Source organism: Ostrea edulis, chromosome 8 (genome assembly GCF_947568905.1).
Source record: "Ostrea edulis chromosome 8, xbOstEdul1.1, whole genome shotgun sequence".
Taxonomy (NCBI): domain Eukaryota; kingdom Metazoa; phylum Mollusca; class Bivalvia; order Ostreida; family Ostreidae; genus Ostrea; species Ostrea edulis.
This window is the reverse complement of record NC_079171.1, coordinates 28,433,784-28,456,694: the sequence shown is the minus strand read 5'-3', so window position 1 is coordinate 28,456,694 and position 22,911 is coordinate 28,433,784. Positions and strand designations below refer to the sequence as shown.

At 35.3% G+C, this 22,911-nt stretch overlaps 1 protein-coding gene across 1 annotated transcript in view; it reads right to left on the bottom strand.

Moving 5' to 3' along the window:
- LOC125662022 (aminopeptidase N-like) overlaps positions 1–16,682 on the bottom strand; it is a 49,456-nt gene extending 32,774 nt beyond the window's left edge. Inside the window, exons 1-4 of the mRNA XM_048894198.2 lie at positions 15,147–16,682; positions 7,573–7,682; positions 1,757–1,917; positions 118–238 (exon numbers count right to left, since the gene is read on the bottom strand). Coding sequence (XP_048750155.2) covers positions 118–238; positions 1,757–1,917; positions 7,573–7,682; positions 15,147–15,988 — 1,234 coding nt within the window. The 5' untranslated portion in view covers positions 15,989–16,682. The remainder of the gene's footprint in view (positions 1–117; positions 239–1,756; positions 1,918–7,572; positions 7,683–15,146) is intronic.
- Between the last annotated feature and the right edge of the window lie 6,229 nt (positions 16,683–22,911).

Genomic DNA, 22,911 nt, shown 5'->3' with positions numbered 1-22,911 from the left:
GACGTTTCCATATGTATATACTTACCTGACTTGGTCAACACGTCTGTGATGTTGAAATAGTATATACTTACCTGATTTGGTCAACACGTCTGTGATGTTGAAATAGTATATACTTACCTGATTTGGTCAACACGTCTGTGATATTGAAGTATTCAGTGAAGAAATTGTAACACTTCATCACCATGTCGATCGCGTACTCTGTTTGCTTGATCTTGTCAGGTTGTGACCAAACTCGGATCTAGGAATACAACATAGAGACAACGTATATAGGAATAGTTAACTGCAGTGAAATAGAAATATTTTGTTATTGTCAGTCACGTGGATTACACTGCCTCATGTAAATATACAATATCCGTCAGCCTCCCTATGTTCCTTCGCTTAGGCAACCAGCATATCCGGTCCTGTATTTAACACGTGACATACATGTACCTAGCATTTTCGGTCCTGGATTTAACACATGACGTATCTATCATATCCGGTCCCGTATTTAACACGTGACGTACCTATCATATCCGGTCCTGTATTTAACACATGACGTACATGTACCTATCATATCCGGTTCCATATCTAACATGTCACGTGTCTATCATAGCAGGTCCTGTCAAACTCCCCGTCGAGGCCTCATTACGTCACCTACATTGTACGATAGACCTCTCCTATGTGACGCACCACAATATACAGATTTGTATATTGTGAGTCCGCGATTATCACGCAAACAAATTACACTAAAGAAGTAGTTCGCAGTTAAAAGTCTGAAGATATTAATATTAAAAGCATTAATATAAAAGTATGGATTTTATTTTAAACATAAAATGATCAAAAAATCATTAAAAAGTAGGGAGACTCTGTTCAAATTATTGTGTAAAGTAATGAATTTGATGTTTACGTTCTTGTTTTGAAAGTTGGTTACGTTTGACGTTATGTTTTTTCGTCATTCTACAGTGACGTCACAGTATACGCGGCGTACGAAGTCGCTATCCCATAATGCCTAAGTGGAAGAGTTTGGTTTGTGAGCAAACGAACTCTGGTGGAAGTTTGCAGGTCCTGTATCAAGCACATGACGTAACTAGCATATCCGGTCATATATTCAGCGCATTACGTGTGCTAAGAATATCCGGTCCTGTACTTAACACGTGACGTGTTTATCATAACCAGTCCTGCGTTCCTGATGCATTCGATTTATACAAAATCTAACGTTTAAACTATAAAAACTAACATTGTTAGGTTCCTGTTCAAAACAAAGGACGATCGCTTATATCTGTAAAATAGCAGATGTCGTATTTATTTGAATTCAATTATTTCCAAAAATTGGAGTATGCGTTTCTTTAGCGTGTTAGTATATATATGAAATTGCTAAATGAAAGGACCTCACCTCCCAATGTGCATTAAAATGGTGAAAGCATGCAAACAGTATGTGCCTGAGGTATTTCAAAGCATGCGCAATGGTATATGAGTTATAATGTGTGACAGCGGAGGAAGAAGGGGGTGGGAAGGGGTGTGTGTGTGAATTAGTTGGTTTGAACATATTTTATTGCAGATATAATATACAACGGGTTTGAACACGAGTTCTTACAACTTACGAGGTTCTCACCTTAGATTAATAGATAACAATTGTCATAAAACATATGTATAGATAAAATAAATACATGGGCATTTAGCATAAAGTGAATTACTATCATGAGAATCTGCCTGAATTAAGTATAAAATGAACAGCATTAAAAAAGAATTAGTCACGCAGTATTGTAGGGGACCTTACGTTATATCCATTGTCCAGAACCATTTCTCTGTGAGTGAAGTCTGAGATGACGATGGCTAACAGATAGGTGGACATAACGGGGGTGGCGTGGAACTCCACAGTCTTCCAGCCGTTCGCCAGTCGCTCTGACTTCCGGGGTGTGTTGCTGATGGCCTCGTATTCTGTGGAATGTCACATAATAACATAAAGCACTGTTTCACGTTACCAAATCCTATCGTTTCACATTTCTATCACATAATAACATAAAGCATTGTTTCACGTTACCAAATCCTATCGTTTCACATTTCTATCACATAATAACATAAAGCACTGTTTCACGTTACCAAATCCTATCGTTTCACATTTCTATCACATAATATCATAAAGCACTGTTTCACGTTACTAAATCCTATCGTTTCACATTTCTATGGAAATGAAAAATCTACATGTACAGGGGAACAGATTTTGATGAATAAAGGTTGATTATTATTACTTACGCGTTTATGATTACCAATTCTTTAAGTTGAATTCAACATATCAATTTGGAAAAGTGCATGGAGTTTGATCCATAACGATGACGTAACGACAATACGTTAATGTGTTATACATATGTATATTGTCAAACCTACGCATTTTATTTCTGTTATAAATTTTTGCCAAGTAAGGTAAAATGACTACACAAAAAGAAAAATATTTGCATGTCCGTAAAATGCCTACAATTTCATTCAAAAGTGCATGAAATAAGCCTCGAATTTAAAAATTTATTTTGGAGTGCATCATTCAATACGCAAGTGTGGGAAGCCTCGAGGTATATCATCCCACAATTCCAATGTTATTTATTACAATTGTTTTGATTGGACGAAAATAAAGCTAAACGAGATTTACACATCAATAAATCCAAAAAACGTTATGTATACATACGCGCCTAAAAATAAACAACATAGTGCGGGGAAACTATTCAAATTTTGGAAATTGATGATACAGGGAACGAATTTAAATTATATGAATCAAACATTCTTTTTGAAGAATGTATCGATGTGAAAACCCCGCACTTTTATTCGGTTTGTGAGTAAAATATCCAGAGTTTACACATCGATAAATTCTTCGAAAAGAATGTTTAACCCTATAGTAGGACCTATAACTTCAAAAACTGAAATACATTTGTCTCGTGTTTTGCTGTTACGTCTTGAGTTTCAAAGTTAATATTGTGACCTCAAGGATTCACATGCCTAGACGACGCGTCTATTTGGGAAATAAAGCTCCGAGGTCGAGAAAAACATTGTTTTGAAATGTTTAAAGCCGATGTTTTTATACCCCACACAACTTTTCGAGACCAAGAAGGATAACTTGTGACCAATCGACAGGGGGATGCTTACTCCTCCTAGGCACCTAATCCCATCTTTCGTATACCCAGGAGTCAGTGTTTGCCCAACTCTCTATTTAGTATTCATTCTAGGAGTTATGAGATCGATCATTGTTAATTATCTCACCACTTCTTGATTAAAATCGCCCAAATACGCTTTATTCTATTTAAAATAAGAATTTTAAAAATTTGTTTGCAAGCGGTAAAACAATTCTATTTTAACATCCTGCACCATGAATTGATTAAGCTAAGTTAAATGTTTGTATAAAAGATTATATCATGATTGACAATCTTGTAATTTCGGCATTGACAGTGGTGTTAGCGAGCAGCGACACCTATGGGTAGAGAAGGGAAATATCACACTTGGTTTATATAACTTTACATTTCCCTGCCCCATTGTAGGAGAGCGCGCCTGTGTTTAAACATAATACAGCGCATGTGTTGTTGGTTTTTTTACTTACACAGGGAGTATGTTATGTGTAAACCGACGACAGTCCATGATCTTATCAAGTCAACAAGTTAAACATCTTGTGTTTGATTTATTACGTTTTAACTAACCAAGACTAAGTGACCGCAGCACTCCAATCCTAAATAGGCAAGGACTTCTGGTAGTTTATTTCTTAACTAAACTCCGGTTTCTTATTACTGAGATTATTAATGAGATTAACTTATAATTCCATACAATGACAAATTCTATGCTAGTTTTTTTTTTTTTAAAAACAATTTCTAATGACAACTGATAACTTATTATTTGATTTCGAATAAAATGACCTTTTTAATTTCATTCTCTGTTAGTACGAAATATAAATGAAATTCAAATTGTATATTATCTTTGAAATATTTCTCATAATAAGAACATTTTTCATGATAGGGTATAATCATTTTTTTTTTAAATATATGCATTAGTACGAAGTATAAATGAAATTCAAGTTCAATTATCTTTGAAATATTTTTCATTATAAGAACATTTTTTCATGATAGGGTAATATCATATTTTTTTTTAAATATATGCATTAGTACGAAGTATAAATGAAATTCAAGTTCAATTATCTTTGACATATTTCTCATAATAAGAACATTTTTCATGATAAGTTATAATCATTTTAAAATATTTAAGCAGCAGTGTAGTGTGTATGAAGCATGAGGACGACTCCCCATACTTTATGTAATTTCTGCTTCCCTTGTTCATAAAAACCTTTTGATTTTACAAAATGTCGATCTCCTCTCAACGTTATCAGACATGTATCTTACTGAGAGGTCATGTAAATTAAGACATCGAAATAAATCACAAATTGATATAAAGGACATGCATCGAAATAAAGATAGATTGAATAATGCATCACAATGAATGGATATAAAAGAGCTGTCGATCAAAATCATTGAATTCATTTACAGATTTTTCGGATCAATCAGTTCTTTTTACAAAATGAACACTGTGTTGTGTTTACAATCGGACGTGATGGCGGGAACCCCAAGATTTCTCCACCGAGCGACTGGTCTCTGACAATTACGGACCAGTATAGCACATTCAGACGCGACGGGGATGTATTGGATTTTCATTGTAACGAGTTCGGAATCAGATCGTTTGACCTATCAATCGAAGGTCACTCGGGTTTAATTGACCTAATTATTCCTTGCTGTGAAGACAGTTCGCTCGCCCTATCACGGGTCGTCAACGAGATCTTCAGAAAGATCAATCCGAATAAAAACTGTTTTAATGGCAATCAAATGCAAGCCAGTTTTAATAAATTTCTTGCAATCTGTCTGAGGGAAAATAAATTAGGATCTGCATTGTGAGAGACACCGGGATAAGGAAGCTTAGGTCATTTGGTGTCATGATAGATTTTAAGCTTGGGTTAAGTTCTCGTGTCTCAAATATCTGTAAAAATGCTACTACTACTACTACTACGACTACTACTACAACTAAACTACTACTACTACTATTACTACTACTACTACAACTAAAACTACTACTACTACTACTACAACTAAAACTACTACTACTACTATTACTACTACTACTTCTTCTTCTACTACTACTACTACTACAACTAAAACTACAAGACAATAATTATTTAATCACAATAATTACATATTCATGTGCCTGCTTTACGGTTAAAAAGTGTTCGGAAATAATTAAATTCTGGTTTTATTTCTGAAATATATAATATAGAGCAATTTTCATTGAATTGAATTTTTCGTGGTAAAAAATTAACAACCTATCAGACTGTCATTATTTATGATATATACGCTCCATACTCTCATTATATGTTAGACCTCAAATTCTGTCCACTAATTTGGCATTTCTACCGAGAAAGAAAAGTAGGGCAAATGGGGGAAATGCAGACAAAGGTCTTACGATTTGTGCACGATGATTACGAAAATTCAAACAACTATCTTGTATCAAAGTATTCTTACGCTTAACGACTAAATAACGCCCATTATACTTGCATGCTTTTATTTAGATGAAAGAAATACCATAATATCTTAGAGACACGAAAACTGCTGCTTTTCCCAAAGCAAAATTAATTACTGATAGATTGAAATTTTTTAATGAAATAAATTTCAATTTTGAAAATATAGGCGGGTATGAACTGCAAGTCTTCGCGTTAGCGCTTCATGAAACGTATAACGATGAGATTGATTGATTGATTGATTGATTGATGTTTTCCGCCACACTCAACAATTTTTCAGTTATCTGGTGGCGCCCAGATTTTATTGGTGGAAGAGAGAACCCAGAAACAATGTACCTGTGAAGAGACCACCGACCTTTCGAAAGTAAACTGGGAAACTTTCTCATTTACCGGCGCGAGCGGGATTCGAACCCGCGCCGACAGAGGTGAGAGGCCGTGTGATTTTGAGCGCGATGCTCTAACCAACGATGAGAAGCGTTACAGTTCATAACCTCACGTATTTCCCAAAATAAAATTTATTTCTCATATTTACATTGTATATTCTATTTCATCTGTCGAAATTATCAACCGTTATGATAGACGTACTATATTTTTATCAAGTACTTTTATATTCATACGCGAATTGTTTAGAACTGCAGCGTGTTCATACGGAAATCACTATCATTGATAAAAACATTGCAAAAACAAAAAAAGCAAATATATTGGAAATGTAAATATTCAAATGTGGGTCTGTAAAACTTCTTTTACTGTATATTCTTTATTTTACGCGAGTACATGTTGTACTTTCAAATATGGCGAAATGGTTCGTATACGTTAAATCGCGTGAACATGAATTCGCGTGTCGACTGTTAATCAAGAGTTCTTGCATGTATTTTAACAACAGAGAAATAAAAGCGAGTAATTTTATTTTGCGAGTGACGCCTCTCACGAATTAAGCACTACTAAATTCCTCGCGTATAGTCTGCAGTAATCAACTCGGATCAAAAATTAGTACTTGGTACGGCGATTGTCGTACTTGTTACACTTTTTACGTTTTAATGATACAAAACTCCACTTTAGAAAAATATTATCAATTTATCAATCTATCTATTCTGCTCCAGAAAAAGAAAGAAAATGGTTATCCTTTGTATATTCCCACACTTACAATGTGGAAACTTTACAGATATTAAATTTCAGAAATGATTTATCCTGAAACCCACGTAAAACGCAGTACACTTGCACCAAACGAATGGAAGTACTTAATGAAAAAGGAATTAGAAATATATAACGAACCGTGACCAATCTCATAACTCCTACAGAATTAAGAGTAGGACAACCATGAATTCACGAGGACTAGATATGTCGGAGGTGGTGGAGATGTACCTAGGAGGAGTAAGCATCCCCTGTTGACCGGTCACACCGGCCGTGAGACCTATATCTTAATTGTAATCTGTACTAAAATCAGTATGTAAATAACGGCCTAACAATTGGTATGAAACACATCAGACCGCATTTGACCCAATGATAAGTTGTATTGGCGAACTAGATCGTTATAACGACCATAGAATTTGCATATTGCTGATTTTATTTAAACTAAATTGATGAAACCCATCTAACATCGACTTATTTGTCAGTAGTCTGCCTTTATTTATTTAAAAGATCCAGGTTTGTTTAGTTTTACAATGTTTGAATGGTTTCCGAAGAAGGAGGTTGTTTATTTGTTTGTAGGTAGCGTAAGAGTTTTAAAAATGAGCAATTTTTCGCTTGATTGATTGCATTTTGTTTAACGTACTGCTCGATAATTTTTCACTTAAATGGAGACGTCACCAAGACAGATAAAGGGCTTCAAATTTAGGCCTATGCTCGGCGCTTACGGCCATTGAGCAGTGAGGGTTCTTTAGCCTGCCACACCTATTGTGACACAGGACATCCGTTTTTAAGGTCATCGAGGACCAGTGAAATTCACACCTGCGCGCACACATGTTCATATGCCTCATGGTTCAGATAGAATTATGGTTTATAGAAATAAGTTCAGAAATACAAAAACAACAACAACAACAACAAAAAACACGCTAGCTCACCCTCTTGATGGGTCAGCGTTAACTGGAAGGCCGCCTTCATATCCGGCTCGTCCATGCAGGGGAACGTCTTTCTTGCGTCTGTTGACTGAAGTTGTGTGGCCGCCAGTCGCCTGTAAGACAAAGAGAATCATGATACTTCTTAATAATTTAGCCGAATGCAATTGGATATGTATGAAAATGTGACATGTATATGTGTTAGTATCTATACGTGCACTTTTGGGGATTTTGTTCAGTCGTATGAGTCACATGCAGTTACTGTGGAATCATTAGAATTCATGGTGGCTCAATTTTCGTGTAATTCGTGGGTACCCCTCACCCACGAATTTACATCCTCAACGAATATACAATATATATTACATATATACAATATATATTACAACTATATAAACCCACGAAATTACGTCCCTAAGAACCCGTAAATATTCAGCAATCCACGAAAATTGGCCTCCACGAATTTAAATGATTCTACAGTACATTATGCACCTGTTCCCGTTGAGTGGAACATACCTTCTTAAAGAGAACGGATATTCCCTCTTAAGGAAACCGGGTATCCCTTATTAAAGAGATCGGGTATTCCCTCTTACAGAGGCCAAGTATCACTTCTTAAATAGACGGGGTTTTCCTCTTAAGGTAGTTCCATCCTCATGTGACTTATCAGTATTAATGGTTAAAAGTGGAAAAACTTTATTAATTTCCACTCAATATAGTTTAATTTAATTAATAACCAAAGAAAATGGATATGTTGCCATCTTTTTAAAGATGTCAGACATACAAAAACAGAAGTATACATCAACATCAGAAAATCCACATTTTTGCTAAACAGAATAATAAAAACATAAAAACTTGTTGAAATGACAAAATTTAAGTATCAACAGTTTAAAAAAAAATGCTAATTCATAAATATGTATAGATTAATTGTTGATTTTAGGGAAACCATTGTATAATAGACATCCAGTAGAGGAAGTTTCCGCATAGGAGTTATTGCCCTTGACAAATTTTTTAAAATCATGAATAATTGATTATCTATGGAAAATATAAACTTTGTTAGTATTAATAGTTTACCAGATTTTTTATTATATCCAGTGAATAAAATTCCTCAGAAAGATATATTTCTATCATGCGCAAAGTTTAATTTATTAAGATTTTTGCAAAAACCTATGACATCACATGAGGATCGATCAACCTTAAATAGATTGGGTATTTCTTCTTAAAGCAATCAGGTATCCTCTCTAAAAGAGACCGGCCATCCCCTCTTAGAGAGACTGGGTATCCCCTATTAAAGAGATCAGGTATTCCCTCTTACAGAAACCGGTATTCCCTCTTAAAGAGACCGGACATTTCCTCTCAAAGAGACCTTGAAAATTAATGTGTTTAGAGAAACTGCATGAAAAGGGATTCTGCAGGTCTATTATGTAATATGTTTTATTTTCAGATTGGTCTTCGTCTATTACACCTCCTTTACGACCAATCTGTTTATGTGTGTCTGTATGGCTTTCTTTTTATGTGTCTATGTATTCATATCACCTGACACAAAACTGCAAAATCATTCCTCATTATCTACTAAACAAAGGAGATTAACAGCACGGGGCTGTCAAGCTGTACATCAATCAGCTTAATAATTAACTTTAGCTTCATAATTAACTTTAGCTTCATAATTAACTTTCGTTTCAGGAAAACATGACGACCGGATGTCCTGTACTCTGAATGCACTCACAAAACAGTCCCAATATTTTAAATGTTAACGACATATATATATATATATATATATATATATATATATATATATATATATATATATATATATATATATTGAATTGTAACACAGTAATGAAAATGATATTAATAGTAACAAAACCCTTTATTCAAAAGGATTTTACAAATGATTGTGTATAATGAGTGTGTGAATGTAACGTATGAATGAGAAGATACTGACCAATCAAATGACCGACATGTGCATGGGCACAAATTGTGCTCCTTTGTTAACTGACCTGTTTCTATATTCATATGAAGCAGAATTTATTCAAAAACTTCTACGTGAAAAGAAAAAATCTCTTGCTGCGGCCTTCAGTTCGACATTTAGATATATCGACGACATTTTGTCTATTAACAATAATAACTTTCATTCACATGTCGATTCGATATATCCCTTTGAGCTCGAAATAAAAGACACCACAGAATCGTCCACTTCTGCTTCATACTTAGATATTTTATTGAAAGTAGACATTAACGGCAACTCAACTCTCAACTCAACTGTATGACAAACGGGTTGATTTCAGCTTCTCCATCGTCAACTTCCCATATTAATGTAGCAATATTCCATTATCACCTGCATATGGTGTTTATATATCTCAACTGATTCGATATGCATCCCGTTTGTCATACAGCTGAGTTGTTGGTTTGCCGTTAATGTTTACTTTCAATAAAATATCTAAGTATGAAGCAGAAGTGGACGACTCTGTGGTGTCCTTTATTTCGAGCTCACAGGGATATATCAAATCGACATCAATTCCTGTACCATTTAGTTCATGATGTTAATTTTTTTTCTAAATTTGAACTACAATTTTCCTTTTCAGAGATCTTGATATGTAGCATTTTTTAAGTTTAAAAATTGCCATTGACGAGCCATACATGTTATATTGTACATCACATAGTACACAAATATATCAATTACAATCTAATTAAATCAGATGTTAGATCCACTCGCGTACTCGCATACATAACAGTTATGTATGCGAGTACGCTAGCGGATCTAACATTTAATTTTAATTAAATTGTATCAATATATTTTGTTGAAATTTAATAACAGTGGGTCAGCTTCATAAAAAGTAATATTGATATTTATAAAATCGATATAGATAATTTTTACATAGGGCACATTCTTATCATGAAAGTTTAATTTCACATTCTTCTATCTTTGGTCTGATACCCTATGTTTGAAACTATGTGGAGAACAAATGACAGGATAGAATTACGTCATACCATGCACAGTAAGAGGTTTTGTTCCTTAGAACAAAATATTAAAGTTTCACAAAAATGTACAGGGCCGTAAATTACATGGAGCTAAAAAAAATTTAAATTTAAAGTTCACTAGAATTTATGCTGTTTCCAATAACTAAGAACATGATACCTCCCTTAAAAAGCATTCCAAATCTTTCTTTTAGAATGAGTTAGTCAAGTAACATCTTAGAAGGCCCTAGAATCAAGGATTTTGCACGAAACGTGTTCAGTGTGCACAAAATGTGCTCAGCGTCTGGGGGCCTGGGCGGCCCCCACACCCCCGTCTAATTTCCTGCCTCCTCCAAATTGAAGATTAATTTACGGCCCTGATGTAACTTGAGGAAAAAATTCACTTATCTGTTTGGTACTACCTTAATTGATGACAGAACTTCATTTCTATTAATTACAGTTAACTATTCAATAAATCGACGAAAATAACAAAACAATTCGGAGTTGACTTGAATTTTAGGATCGGCGTGCGCATGAGGAAGTGGGAGAAGCGGATCTCGAACTGAAGAAACCATAAAACCAAATGTATTTTCATATTGTAATGAGTTCAGAACAAGAAATAAAAAATATCTTATGAGGCCTATAATTGCACATCTTGAAATATCTCACAGACGGTTTTTATTTATCTATTTTTTTAAAGTCAGACACCTCTGAAGATCGAGCCCGAACAATATTCTTTTGATAAATCTTTTAGAATTATCTCTTAAATATTCTGAAAACCTGCTTACCAGAGTCATTAATTCCTTTGGAAAATTATACATGTATAATCATTATTTGTATCATATCATTTGAATGACTGCAACATGCACCGGTTTTGTCATGCTTTTAACTGCAAACCCTCATCATGTACAGTGTATCTGCACATTGTATGTGTAATATCAAATGAATTATAAATACAATACATACTTTAATTTTCCTTTGTATCTCGGTCATATTATCACTACCAGTTGGGGGTTCCTGTCCTGATCCATACTCCATAACGGAAGACGTCTTTGTCTTTAATTGCTCTCTCTCTCTCTCTCTCTCTCTCTCTCTCTCTCTCTCTCTCTCTCTCTCTCCCCCCCCCCCCCCCCCCCCGAGGTGTTTGGGTATATGTGACTGAATCGCTGCCCCCGTCCAATAATTTGCCCTATATCTAATATATATAGGTGTTTATGTTTGGTAGCATATCCACAAAATATTTGAAGGATTTCTTAATTACATCTACCTATAGATTATGTTTATATTAATTAAACTCATATTGAATTTTCCAAATTCTGAAATTATCTGTAATTGAATTAGACGTATCTAATGTTACTGAACCAACTTCAGATTATATATTTAAACTAGATATACCTTTAATTACTTATTATCATGTTCAATCATCTGAAGATGGGTCTAATTAATCACATTTAAGTTCAAAATCACAAAACATAGAATATTTCTAAACTCAAATTTCTCAAATATTTGACACTATCTTCAAGTGCCTATATGTCTAAATCAATTGAGAAAAGGATCACGTTCCGTTAAAGATTAGCATATTTCATTTAGAAACTTGACCTATTTCAAATTTAATTGGATCAATCTTTAATAATTTATTGGATTTCGTTTACGGATATGTTTAACAATATTATAATAGGTCTTAATATCCAGACATACCATAATAAAATATCACACTTATGCATTATTCAGCATACACACACACCAAAACAAGTCTGCAAAAATCCCAATGTATATCGTTTTCTGCCGAAAGAAGCATCGATATCATTTACAGCGATGTGATTAATAATATATGAACTTTCTACTTTCATTGAATTAAGGCTTCAAAATTCCAATGTCTGATTAATACTTTAAAATTCACTATGTTTAGTTTATAGAAAAAAGGTCACAATTAAACAATTAAGTCGATGCTAGTTACATTTTGAAATGTTGGCATTTAAGGATACCGCCATCTGCTCTCATAAGGAAGAGAGGTGTGGGGTTCCAAACACTGAATAGAACTTATAGGCAGATTAAAAATAAAATCAGTGACAAAGATGTGTAAAGATGGGGAGATAAAGCGCATCAGTGATATAGATGTGTAAAATGGGGAAATAAAGCGCACCAGTGATAAAGATGTGTGATCGGTTTCCAACCATTATCTACGACATTTCCACAAATGGTGTACTTTTAACAAATAGCAATTATTAGACTGTACAAGAGAGTGTTTCAACCCTGCGCTGTACTAATAGAAGTTATCTTCGGGAGTTACGCTCGAGGATGCGTTATCAAGAGAACATTCTAATCATGCAAGAAGAAGGCAGAATGAGATAATGGCTGTGAAATTATAAACCTGTAATTCTGTTTTAAGGCTTTTAAGATTTTAAGTCTTGGAAGAAAATACGGGAGGCGCTCATCCGATTTTCTGTTGAAGAAGAAAGCGTCCGAGTCACCCCTGTCTCAACATCGATCGACGGATCAAAAATATTCGTAAAAGCAAAATTCATTAAATTATTTTTCATATTTCAATTTTGCTATAAGATTCTGTCAATAAAATAAAGGTACAGATGCTCCAATTTTCATGTTACATGTTTGGCCGGTATGCAAAACGTGCATCCGGCTTTTTGTATGGTGAAGGGCGGGCGGACGTTCCTGTAATAGGGTACCTATTTTGTGTAATCAACTCTTCTCACATCCCTAACTTGACATTTCGCAAACGTTGTACAGTTTTTATGGACACATTGAAGATGTGCATGTGTCTTTTGGAAAGTGATCAGACTTTTTTGAAAAATTCACATGTAGTTGAACGTTGTCATTTTTTAAGCATGTCTTGAGTAGACCTTTTTTTGTAAACAACTCCTCGTACAGCATTTCTTTGACATCCTTCAGACCTTTTACAGCTGTAGTGGAAGCATTGAAAATGTGCATTTGCCTCTTTCGAAGTGATCGAACATTTTTTGAAAAAATTGACATGTACTTGAACTTTCGTCATTTTTAAGCATGGTACCTTTTTTGTCTAATACCACCTTCACACTCACGGAGTTTTCTTACGAGTCCTTACGGATCTCCGACTCGTAGTAAATCATGTTAAAAAAAAATTCACGATTGTCCACGGATTTTAGTTTCCGTAAATAACTTGTAACAATCCGTAAGTATCGTAAACTGGTCGCAGAAACACGTAAACTGCTCGTAATAATCCGTAAAACACTCGTAAAAAGTTTTTTTTACGAATCTTTGCGGTTAGTTTACGACATGTTACGGATAGTTTACGAGTTGTTTACGGATTATTACGAGTGCCTAAGTCATATTTACGATTTCATTCACGTCGGGTTACAATCGCTTTACGGATTGTTCAGAGTCATTACGAGCGCTTTACGCATAGACACGATTACTTTACGAGTACATACTTAAACTTTACGATTAATTCCACTTCACACTCACGGATTTTTCTTACGAGTCCTTACGGATATCCGACTCGAAGTCAATCGCAAGCATTCGTAAATTACTCGTCGGTATCCGTGTCTAAATCGTAACAATCCGTGTACCATTACGGATTTGTGGAATACGTAAGGATCCGTAAGAAAAATCCGTGAATGTGAAGGTACCATTACCAACTCCTCTAACAGCTTTCACTTGACATTTTTCAGACTGTACTAAATATATAGCGGGTGTACAACCCTGTACTAAATCTATATCGAGGTGTACAATGACCCTGTACTAAATCTATAGCGGGGTGTACGATGACCCTGTACTAAATCTATAGCGGGGTGTACAATGACCCTGTACTAAATCTATAGCGGGGTGTACAATGACCCTGTACTAAATCTATAGCGGGGTGTACAATGACCCTGTACTAAATCTATAGCGCCGTGTACGATGACCCTGTACTAAATCTATAGCTGGGTGTACAATGACCCTGTACTAAATCTATACCGGAAGTGTACAATGACCCTGTACTAAATCTATAGCGGCGTGTACAATGACCCTGTACTAAATCTATACCAGGGGTGTACAATGACCCTGTACTAAATCTATAGCGGCGTGTATAATGACCCTGTACTAAATCTATAGCGGGGTGTACAATGACCCTGTACTAAATCTATAGCGCCGTGTACAATGACCCTGTACTAAATCTATAGCGGGGTGTACAATGACCCTGTACTAAATCTATAGCGGTGTACACAATGACCCTTACTAAATCTAGAGCGGCGCGTACCATGACCCTGCATTAAATGTATGGCGGGACACAGAACTCCCCTGCCCTGCTAAACAGTTTTAGTCATTTTGTTCGTCTTGAATTTTGACCACATGTTCGCCCACTTGAGAGACAGACTGTTTTATGTCTTATATTTCTTACACGACCTGAATTTGTATTTTATTTGTTGTTTGTTTTATCTCCTTAAGACATTATTGCTTTGTTTATTTGTGTTTTAATGGAGGGGGGGGGGGGGGGGCGTGTATGAATGAAAGTTGTTGTATGTGTCAGTTTAAACGTCACGCTCACACGTCATAGTGACTATATCGAGAAATATGATACAATGAAACAACAACGGTTTATGAGGGAGATAACACAGAATTACATAACAACATAAAAAGATGACGTTTTTTACCTGATCTCTCCTTCCGGTGTGACGTATTTACTGAGGTAAATCCCTCTCAAATCTTCGTGCAAAAAGCCTCGGTATCCCACACTGACTTTGTAAACGGTACCTGCCGACAATTCCGAGTCTAGCTCCATCACCCAAAACTGGTTTATTATATAACGAAACTGTTTTAAAATTTTAAAAACATTTTTAGTGCCATTTTCGCTGACCTTCACAGAATCCTTGTCCAAAAATAGATGAGAAATATGAAATATAACAAATTTGGTGTTATTGGTACAGATCAGAGTCATATTCACGTGACCCCGGTAAGTGAGGTTTTCTAAATCTACTTCTAAGTTAATCTCGTAAAGCAGAGGCATGAGATCTCGTGAAAGTCGAATTTTCCGCCACGGCGCATTTTCCGGATCCGCCTCCTCTTCCGGAAGTTGTGTGGTTTCCTCACTCTCCTCATTATTACTGTCTTCAACATTATTACTTTCCTCTAGTGTAGAATTTTCTGTTTCGGCGAGATTCTCGGTCAAAACAGTTAGAGAAGTTTGGTTTTTAACGTATAAATAGTCTACCGTTACGTTTGTGTGGGACCTGGGAGTCTGACAGCTGCAAACAGCATCAGAAACAGACCCGTATATGATTCGTTCCTTCTTCACAAACGCGACCAATGCCACCGCCGTACACAAAATGAACAAATTCCCGAGAATCAAACACGTGACTTGGAAGCGACTGAGATAACACCCGGTCCGTCTGTCTGTATTGTATTCCACAAACAAATCTCTTTTTTCATTTCCACTACTCGCCATGCCATTCAGTTCTTTGGTGAGGCTTGAGACACCGTTTTCTTTTTTATCCATGGTAACGAGGGATTTTTTTAAAAAATTAAATCCAAAAGTTACTTAGCATTTTGTAGAATATATCTAAGATAATTATTTTTTCCCTCCAATATCACTCGCGATGAAACGTTTTATTATATGTCAACATATTAACAAAAGTACATTTCTCCAAAATTGACTGACACTGAGCAGTTTCTCCCATTTATTCCTACAGCGTCACCAGTCCTGCCAGTACTCCGCCGCCTTGCCTTGCCAATGCCCTTCTGTAATCTAAGAACAATCACTGAAGCAAATGGCCGCAGAAATCAATTTCATTACAATTTTCTTTTTGTAAAGCGTGTCAAAACGTAGTGAGGCACCCCAAGGTGAAACAGAAAGAGGATATCGTCATCTCACGGGAAATAGCGTGAATTATGACCATCCGATACAGGAACTTCTCCATGCGGAGTCAAATTTCGTTTTTTCGTAAGGTTTCCGTGATTTAGTCTAGGGGAAGATAATGGCACGTGACTAACTGCAGAAATTCTAAGACAACTCTAAAGAAATGCACGTTTTCGTCCATATGAACTCACAAAAATACAAGCAAAACAAATGCATCAAAAATCAGATAGACATTGGTACCGTCAGTGAAGAAATACGAGATCTTGTGTTTTACGTCACTCTGAATAACGGCGGGCGTGAGATCTCACGATAAAGTGCGATATTATCACATTGCAGTGTCTGATTTACACATAACGTTAATGATGCCTCTCGTTATCCAATTAGCCAGCCATTCAGAATTCAGAAGCTGACCTGAATCTCAGACCTTGGAGAAATCAGATTACCTCTTCAGTATTATGGAAGATCTGTTCATTTTCTCCTGTCAATAAATTTCAGGTTTCTTTCACGAGTTTTTATTCCTTTATCAAACGAATTTATCAACTCTACTTTCCCAAAGTTGTATATTCTTTATCAATGTTGGGTGTTTTAATATTCTTTGATGTTGTGAATTTATTAGAAAAGGAGAAATAAAAACATTTCATTTCCTGATTTCGTTGAAATGTAAGAGTGGAGAATGGTGTCAGAGAGTGCTCGACTATCACTCGGTGATGCCGATCATTGACTAATTTTTTAGTCGAGTACTCGCTAAAGAGGGGGTACTTGCTATTGATAGTACACTCCATTTATACCTCTTGTTCTATTTCTAAAGGCATCAGTGTTTTCATGAAAGCATATATATGTAAAATCATCTAAATTTAGCCCTCATCATGGAATATACCAGCGGTGAACTTGCTGTTCATAGCTCCATGTTCACTTTAAAAAAAAAACAACAACAAAAAACGTTATTTATTTCTTATATAAGTGTTTTGATATTGCATTGAACTGAACATTCTGACATGTGCATGTGGTGATGCCGCACGTTAATTTTTAGCCTTTGGGTCAACTTGTCTGCATAGTAGTTCGTTTTACATAATATCTTATTATTTCTAAGATATTGAATTTACCAGGTACAAAGATCAAGTACTGTACATGAGGTAACTAAAACAAAAAGCCGTTACTAGAGCCGGGAACTGACAGTGACGGGACTGTTATAGATAGATAGATTTATTCAGGTTAAGGAGGTATGCTACACCAGAGAAATTTGATGTAGATGAAAAGTGGAGGATATGTACAACAATATTTTGAAGTTGAAAAATTTCAAATTTACTTTATTTTGTCAAAAAATACAGTTTCAGTAGAAGGTAATCTGAAAAAAATTTAAAACCCCTGCCAGACTCGAACCTGCGACCTACAGTCCAGCAGTCGGTATTCAAACCTACTGAGCTACTCGACTAGGTATTTTAATGGAAAAGGAAAAGACAAATATTGCTGATATCGATTTTTTCATCCATGTTTTTAAAGGAAGTCAGCCATTATGACGATGCAGAGTACTACCTTAACAATCATTGTATAACACAGGGTGATATTATATAAATATTGCATGTAGTTGAGGGTAACATTGAAAATTTTCACCCCGAGAAAACCATTGTCAACCGAGACGTAGCCGAAATTGATAATTATAATGGTTTCTCGAGGGGTGAAAATTTCAATGTTACCCTCAACTACATGTAATAATTGTTTTATTATACTTAATGTTATGTAAACCGGAAATCAGAAAAACGTTTGATCAATCACTGTCTTCCGAAATTTCGTATGTCGATACGGGTATTCCCGTTTATTACAAACGCTCAAATGACGTCGTCTAACAATCTACGGCGAACTGTACGCGCATAAATTTGACACATGCGATATTTTTTTTTTATAATATCACCCGTTGTCAAGTACTATTACCAGTTACAAAATACTACCACCCTGGAGCGGGTACTTTATGTTCTCAGAGGGTAACAATATGTTTTTTCAAATGCTTCACGACCAATCAGATTCGAGTATTTTACATGAGAGTATGATAAAAATAACATATTAACTGTGTCCAATTCTAGTATGATCTTAAAATATACAATTTATGTATATCAAAGACTAGAAGTTTGAACTAAATGTTTATCACAGTACCGGTGCATTGATTTTCACTTAAGGATGACCCATGAAAGCACAAATGCCTATTTCTGATGGGGTCCTTTATCAGTGGCATTCTGAATATTACTTTATTTAATAAAAATCGAATGTAAAAACTGTCTTTGCATACATGCATATCTTCCTTCTATAAAATTTTCATCCATTGTTAATTTGAAAGTAATTTCTAAATTAAAAAAATATTTTTAGCAGAATTAATCTTTGTAATCAGTTATACATAGCAAATCGCACACTCGTTCTTGGCACACTGATTTTGACTGCGGATAACTCCGTTTACCTGATCAGGATATGGGGCTCACGGCGGGTGTGACCGGTCAACAGGGGATGCTTACTCCTCCTAGGCACCTGATCCCACCTCTGGTGTGTCCAGGAGTCCGTGTTTGCCCAACTATCTATTTTGTATTGCTTGTAGGAGTTATGAGATTGATCACTGTTCGTTATCTTCACCTTGCATACATATATTATTTCCACTAATGCAAAAATTAATTGTGTGTTCTTCCAAGCGTCGGCTTAAGGATGAATGCAACACCAGATGAATTTGATGCAGATGAACAAATTACTTTATTTAGTCAAAAATTGAAGTTTAAGTAATCTGAATTTAAAAAAAAAACCCTGATAGACTCGAACCCGCGAACTACAGTTCAGCAGTCGACGTGCTAACTTAGGGGTCATCCATAATTGTCAACCATTTTCCAAAGTGTGCAAAAAGCACACTTTTTGAGACCCCCACCCCCCTCAAAAAGTGTACATCAACCATTTTTAAATTCCCAACAAGAAGTTCGACAATCGAGTTTATGAGCAATCTAGTTCAAACAATGAGTTCTTTAATATTGGTACCCCTATTTCTTGTTATATATGAATGATATCTTTTATAAATGTGCAAATCTTGTGTACATAATAGATTTTTATAGAAAAAAATAAAGATGTCTCTGTCTTATCTTGTCGTCTTTTTTATAGGCATTACACTTTTGTAACATGACCAATACTTTTATGAAATAAATCCGGAAGAGAAAAAAGAGAGCGTACGGTAAAATTGTCGATTTTTTACCCCTCCCCCCGAGCGTGCCTTTTGCACGCTTTGGAAAATGGTTGGCAATTATGGATGGCCCCTTACTGAGCTACTTGGTTATAGGCAATTAAATTTTTGAAGTAATAGACGAATATTGTTGATATCAATTTTAAAAGGAAGTCAGCCATTATGACGATGTAGCATATCTCCTTAAGTCGGCCTTACTAACATTTAATCACCTTTAAAGCGTATGATATCTGAATTCAATATGTTATCTTATGTATCTGAATTCAATATGTTATCTTATGAAAAGATAGAAACAATTAAAATCCCACTGTAGGCAAGGTAAAAGCGACAGTAGTTGCTATTTTGTTACTATGAAGGATAATGGCGTCTTGTTTGTGTTTTGTAAATAGAATGTGTCCAGCCAAAAGTAAACAAAAGACAAACTTTTTTACCTTTCTCTGTTTTTCCACTTCGTCATGGGGTCAGGTAACCACTGACACCTTTACAAAATGGCTTCCGCACGCTGATCCCCCCTAACTCTACTTAACCACTGCTTCTCTTTGCTCCAGAAATTCAGAAGGAGGTGAGCAATACGCCGGTTTCGAGATACGTCCGAGTTATTTCCCTTTGGAGAACGCTCGTACATAGTAAGGCGCGAAAGAATTTGTTTACACGTGGGGGTGGGACAGATATTCATCACAGCGTAAGTGAATGTACTCAGTAAGTTTCTCATATGCTGTTTGATAACCTGAATTCGATTGATACACAAAGTAAGTGATAAGTATTTAGAGAGTATTTAAAGACATAAAATTCTTATCCTATCACGTTATTTCGCTATTCATAAGTACCATATCCAAGATATTTCTTGCGAATATGACATTGTTTGTATGTTTCCACTTCGGTAAAACATTTCTTTCGATAGTATTTAGTATTTCCCACATTTACAGATTTAAAGAGAAGCCGCTTTTAATACATTTCATCGTCTTCCTCGTTGACTGTATATCAACTCTGTCCCACTTAGGCATTCAAAGTTCCACTAAATGCACATCCTATACAGAAGAGTTTGTATCTCGAAACTGGCGTATTGATTTGATGAAAAATTGGCCAATCAAATTTAGGTTCCATGGGTAAACCTTTCATATTAAAGGTATATGTGTCGTATTAAACATGGCTAGTTGTGTTCGGCGCGTCTTCACGTCATAATTTTTCTGAAAAAAATTTATCGCTTAGTTTCGGGCTTGATATTTCCCCAGAAGTCGCACTTGATGTGGTCACAATAGGGGTAGTTTTAATACATACACAGGCACTTGAGGCATGCTGGATCATAAAACATCCCCTAACCTTCTACACACCTTTTTAACTTATGCATTTTAAATATAAATTAGTAATAAATCACGTTTTCAGCGATTGTAAGACGATAACGAGATGTTTACTAATACGTAACAGAGATTTCGATAATCTTTAATTTGTATTTGCAAAATGTTGTGAAACCCCCCATTATAGACTTATGATAGGCGATTTGAGCTGTTTTTCATTCATTCATTTGCTGATTTTCTCATATATATTTTCTTTCACATACGTGTTACCTTTAAGTCTTGCTTCGCGGACGGGCCTTCGGTTCGTCTAAGCTTTCCTCCGTATTACATGTACTAGGTGTAATATGAAATTAATAATTACTAGATGTGATATTAGATTAGTTATTACTAGGTGTGATATTAAATTAGTTATTACTCGGTGTGATATTAAATTAATTGTTACTATTTGAAAGGTGAAGATAACAAACAGTGATTAATCTCATAACTCCTATAAGCAATACAAAATATAGAGTTGAGCAAACACGGACCCCTGGACACACCAGAGGTGGGATCAGGTGCCTAGGAGGAGTAAGCATACCCTGTCGACCGGTCACACCCACCGTGAGCCTATATCCTGATCAGGTAAACGGAGCCATTCGTAGTCAAAATCAGTTTGCCAAGAACGACCTAGCAATTGGTATGAAACACGTCAGACAGCATTTGACCCAATGATAGGTTGTGTTGACGAACTAGATCGTTATATTGACCATAAAAATTGTGAAATGCTGACTTCAATCGAGACTGTTGAAAATCCTGTACCATCAACTTGTTTGTCAGTAGCTTGTCTCGATTTAAAAACAGACCATACACAGAACAAGCTCTTGCGTATCGAATCAGTTGAGAGATATAAATACCACATGCAGGTGATAATGGAATATTGCTTAAAAAATATGGGAAGTTGACGATGGAGAAGCTGAAATCATCCCGTTTGTCATACAGTTGAGTTGTCAGTTTGCCGTTAATGTCTACTTTCAATAAAATATCTAAGCATGAAGCAGAAATGGACGATTCTGTGGTGTCTTTTATTTCGAGCTCACAGGGATATATCGAATCGACATGTGAATGAAAGTTAATATTGTTATAGACAAAACGTCGTCGATATATCTAAATGTTGAATTGAAGGCCACAGCAAGAGATTTTTTCTTCTCACGTAGAAGTTTTTGAATAACTTCTGCTTCATATGAATATAGAAACAGATTAGCTAACAAAGGAGCACAAATCGTGCCCCAGCTAAGAAAGGGGCACAATTCGTGCCCATGGGAATTCCAGCAGACTGTTGGAAGACCTGATCACCAAACACCACGAAGATATTGTCAATGAGGAACTCTAGCGATATTAAATTAATTATTACTAGTTGTGATATTAAATAATTTAATACTAGGCGTGATATTAAATTTAATATTATTAAGTGTGATATCAAATTAATTATTACTAGGTGTGATATTAAATAATTTAATACTAGGCGTGATATCAAATTATATATTATTAAGTATGATATTAAATTAATTATGAATAGGTGTGATATTAAATTAATTATTATTAGGTGTGATATTAAATTAATTATTACTAGGTGTGATATTAAATTAATTATTATTAGGTATGATATCAAATTAATTATTATTAGATGTGATATTAAATTAATTATTACTAGGTGTGATATTACATTATATAAATATTGCATGTAGTTGAGGGTAACATTGAAAATTTTCACCCCGAGAATACCATTGTCAACCGAGGCGTAGCCGAGGTTAACAGTGGTTTCGCGAGGGGTGAAAATTTCCAATGTTACCCTCAACTACATGCAATATTTGTTTCATTATACTGGATGTTATATAAACAGCAAAGCAGAAAAACTTACGTCTGTTGACTTTTGATCAATCACTGTCAAGCGATATTTCGTATATCGATACGGGTATTTGCGTTTATTACAAACGCTCAAACGACGTCGTCTAACAATCTACGGCGCAGAAATTTGACGCATGTATTAATGTTTATAATATCACCCGTTGTCAAGTACTATTACC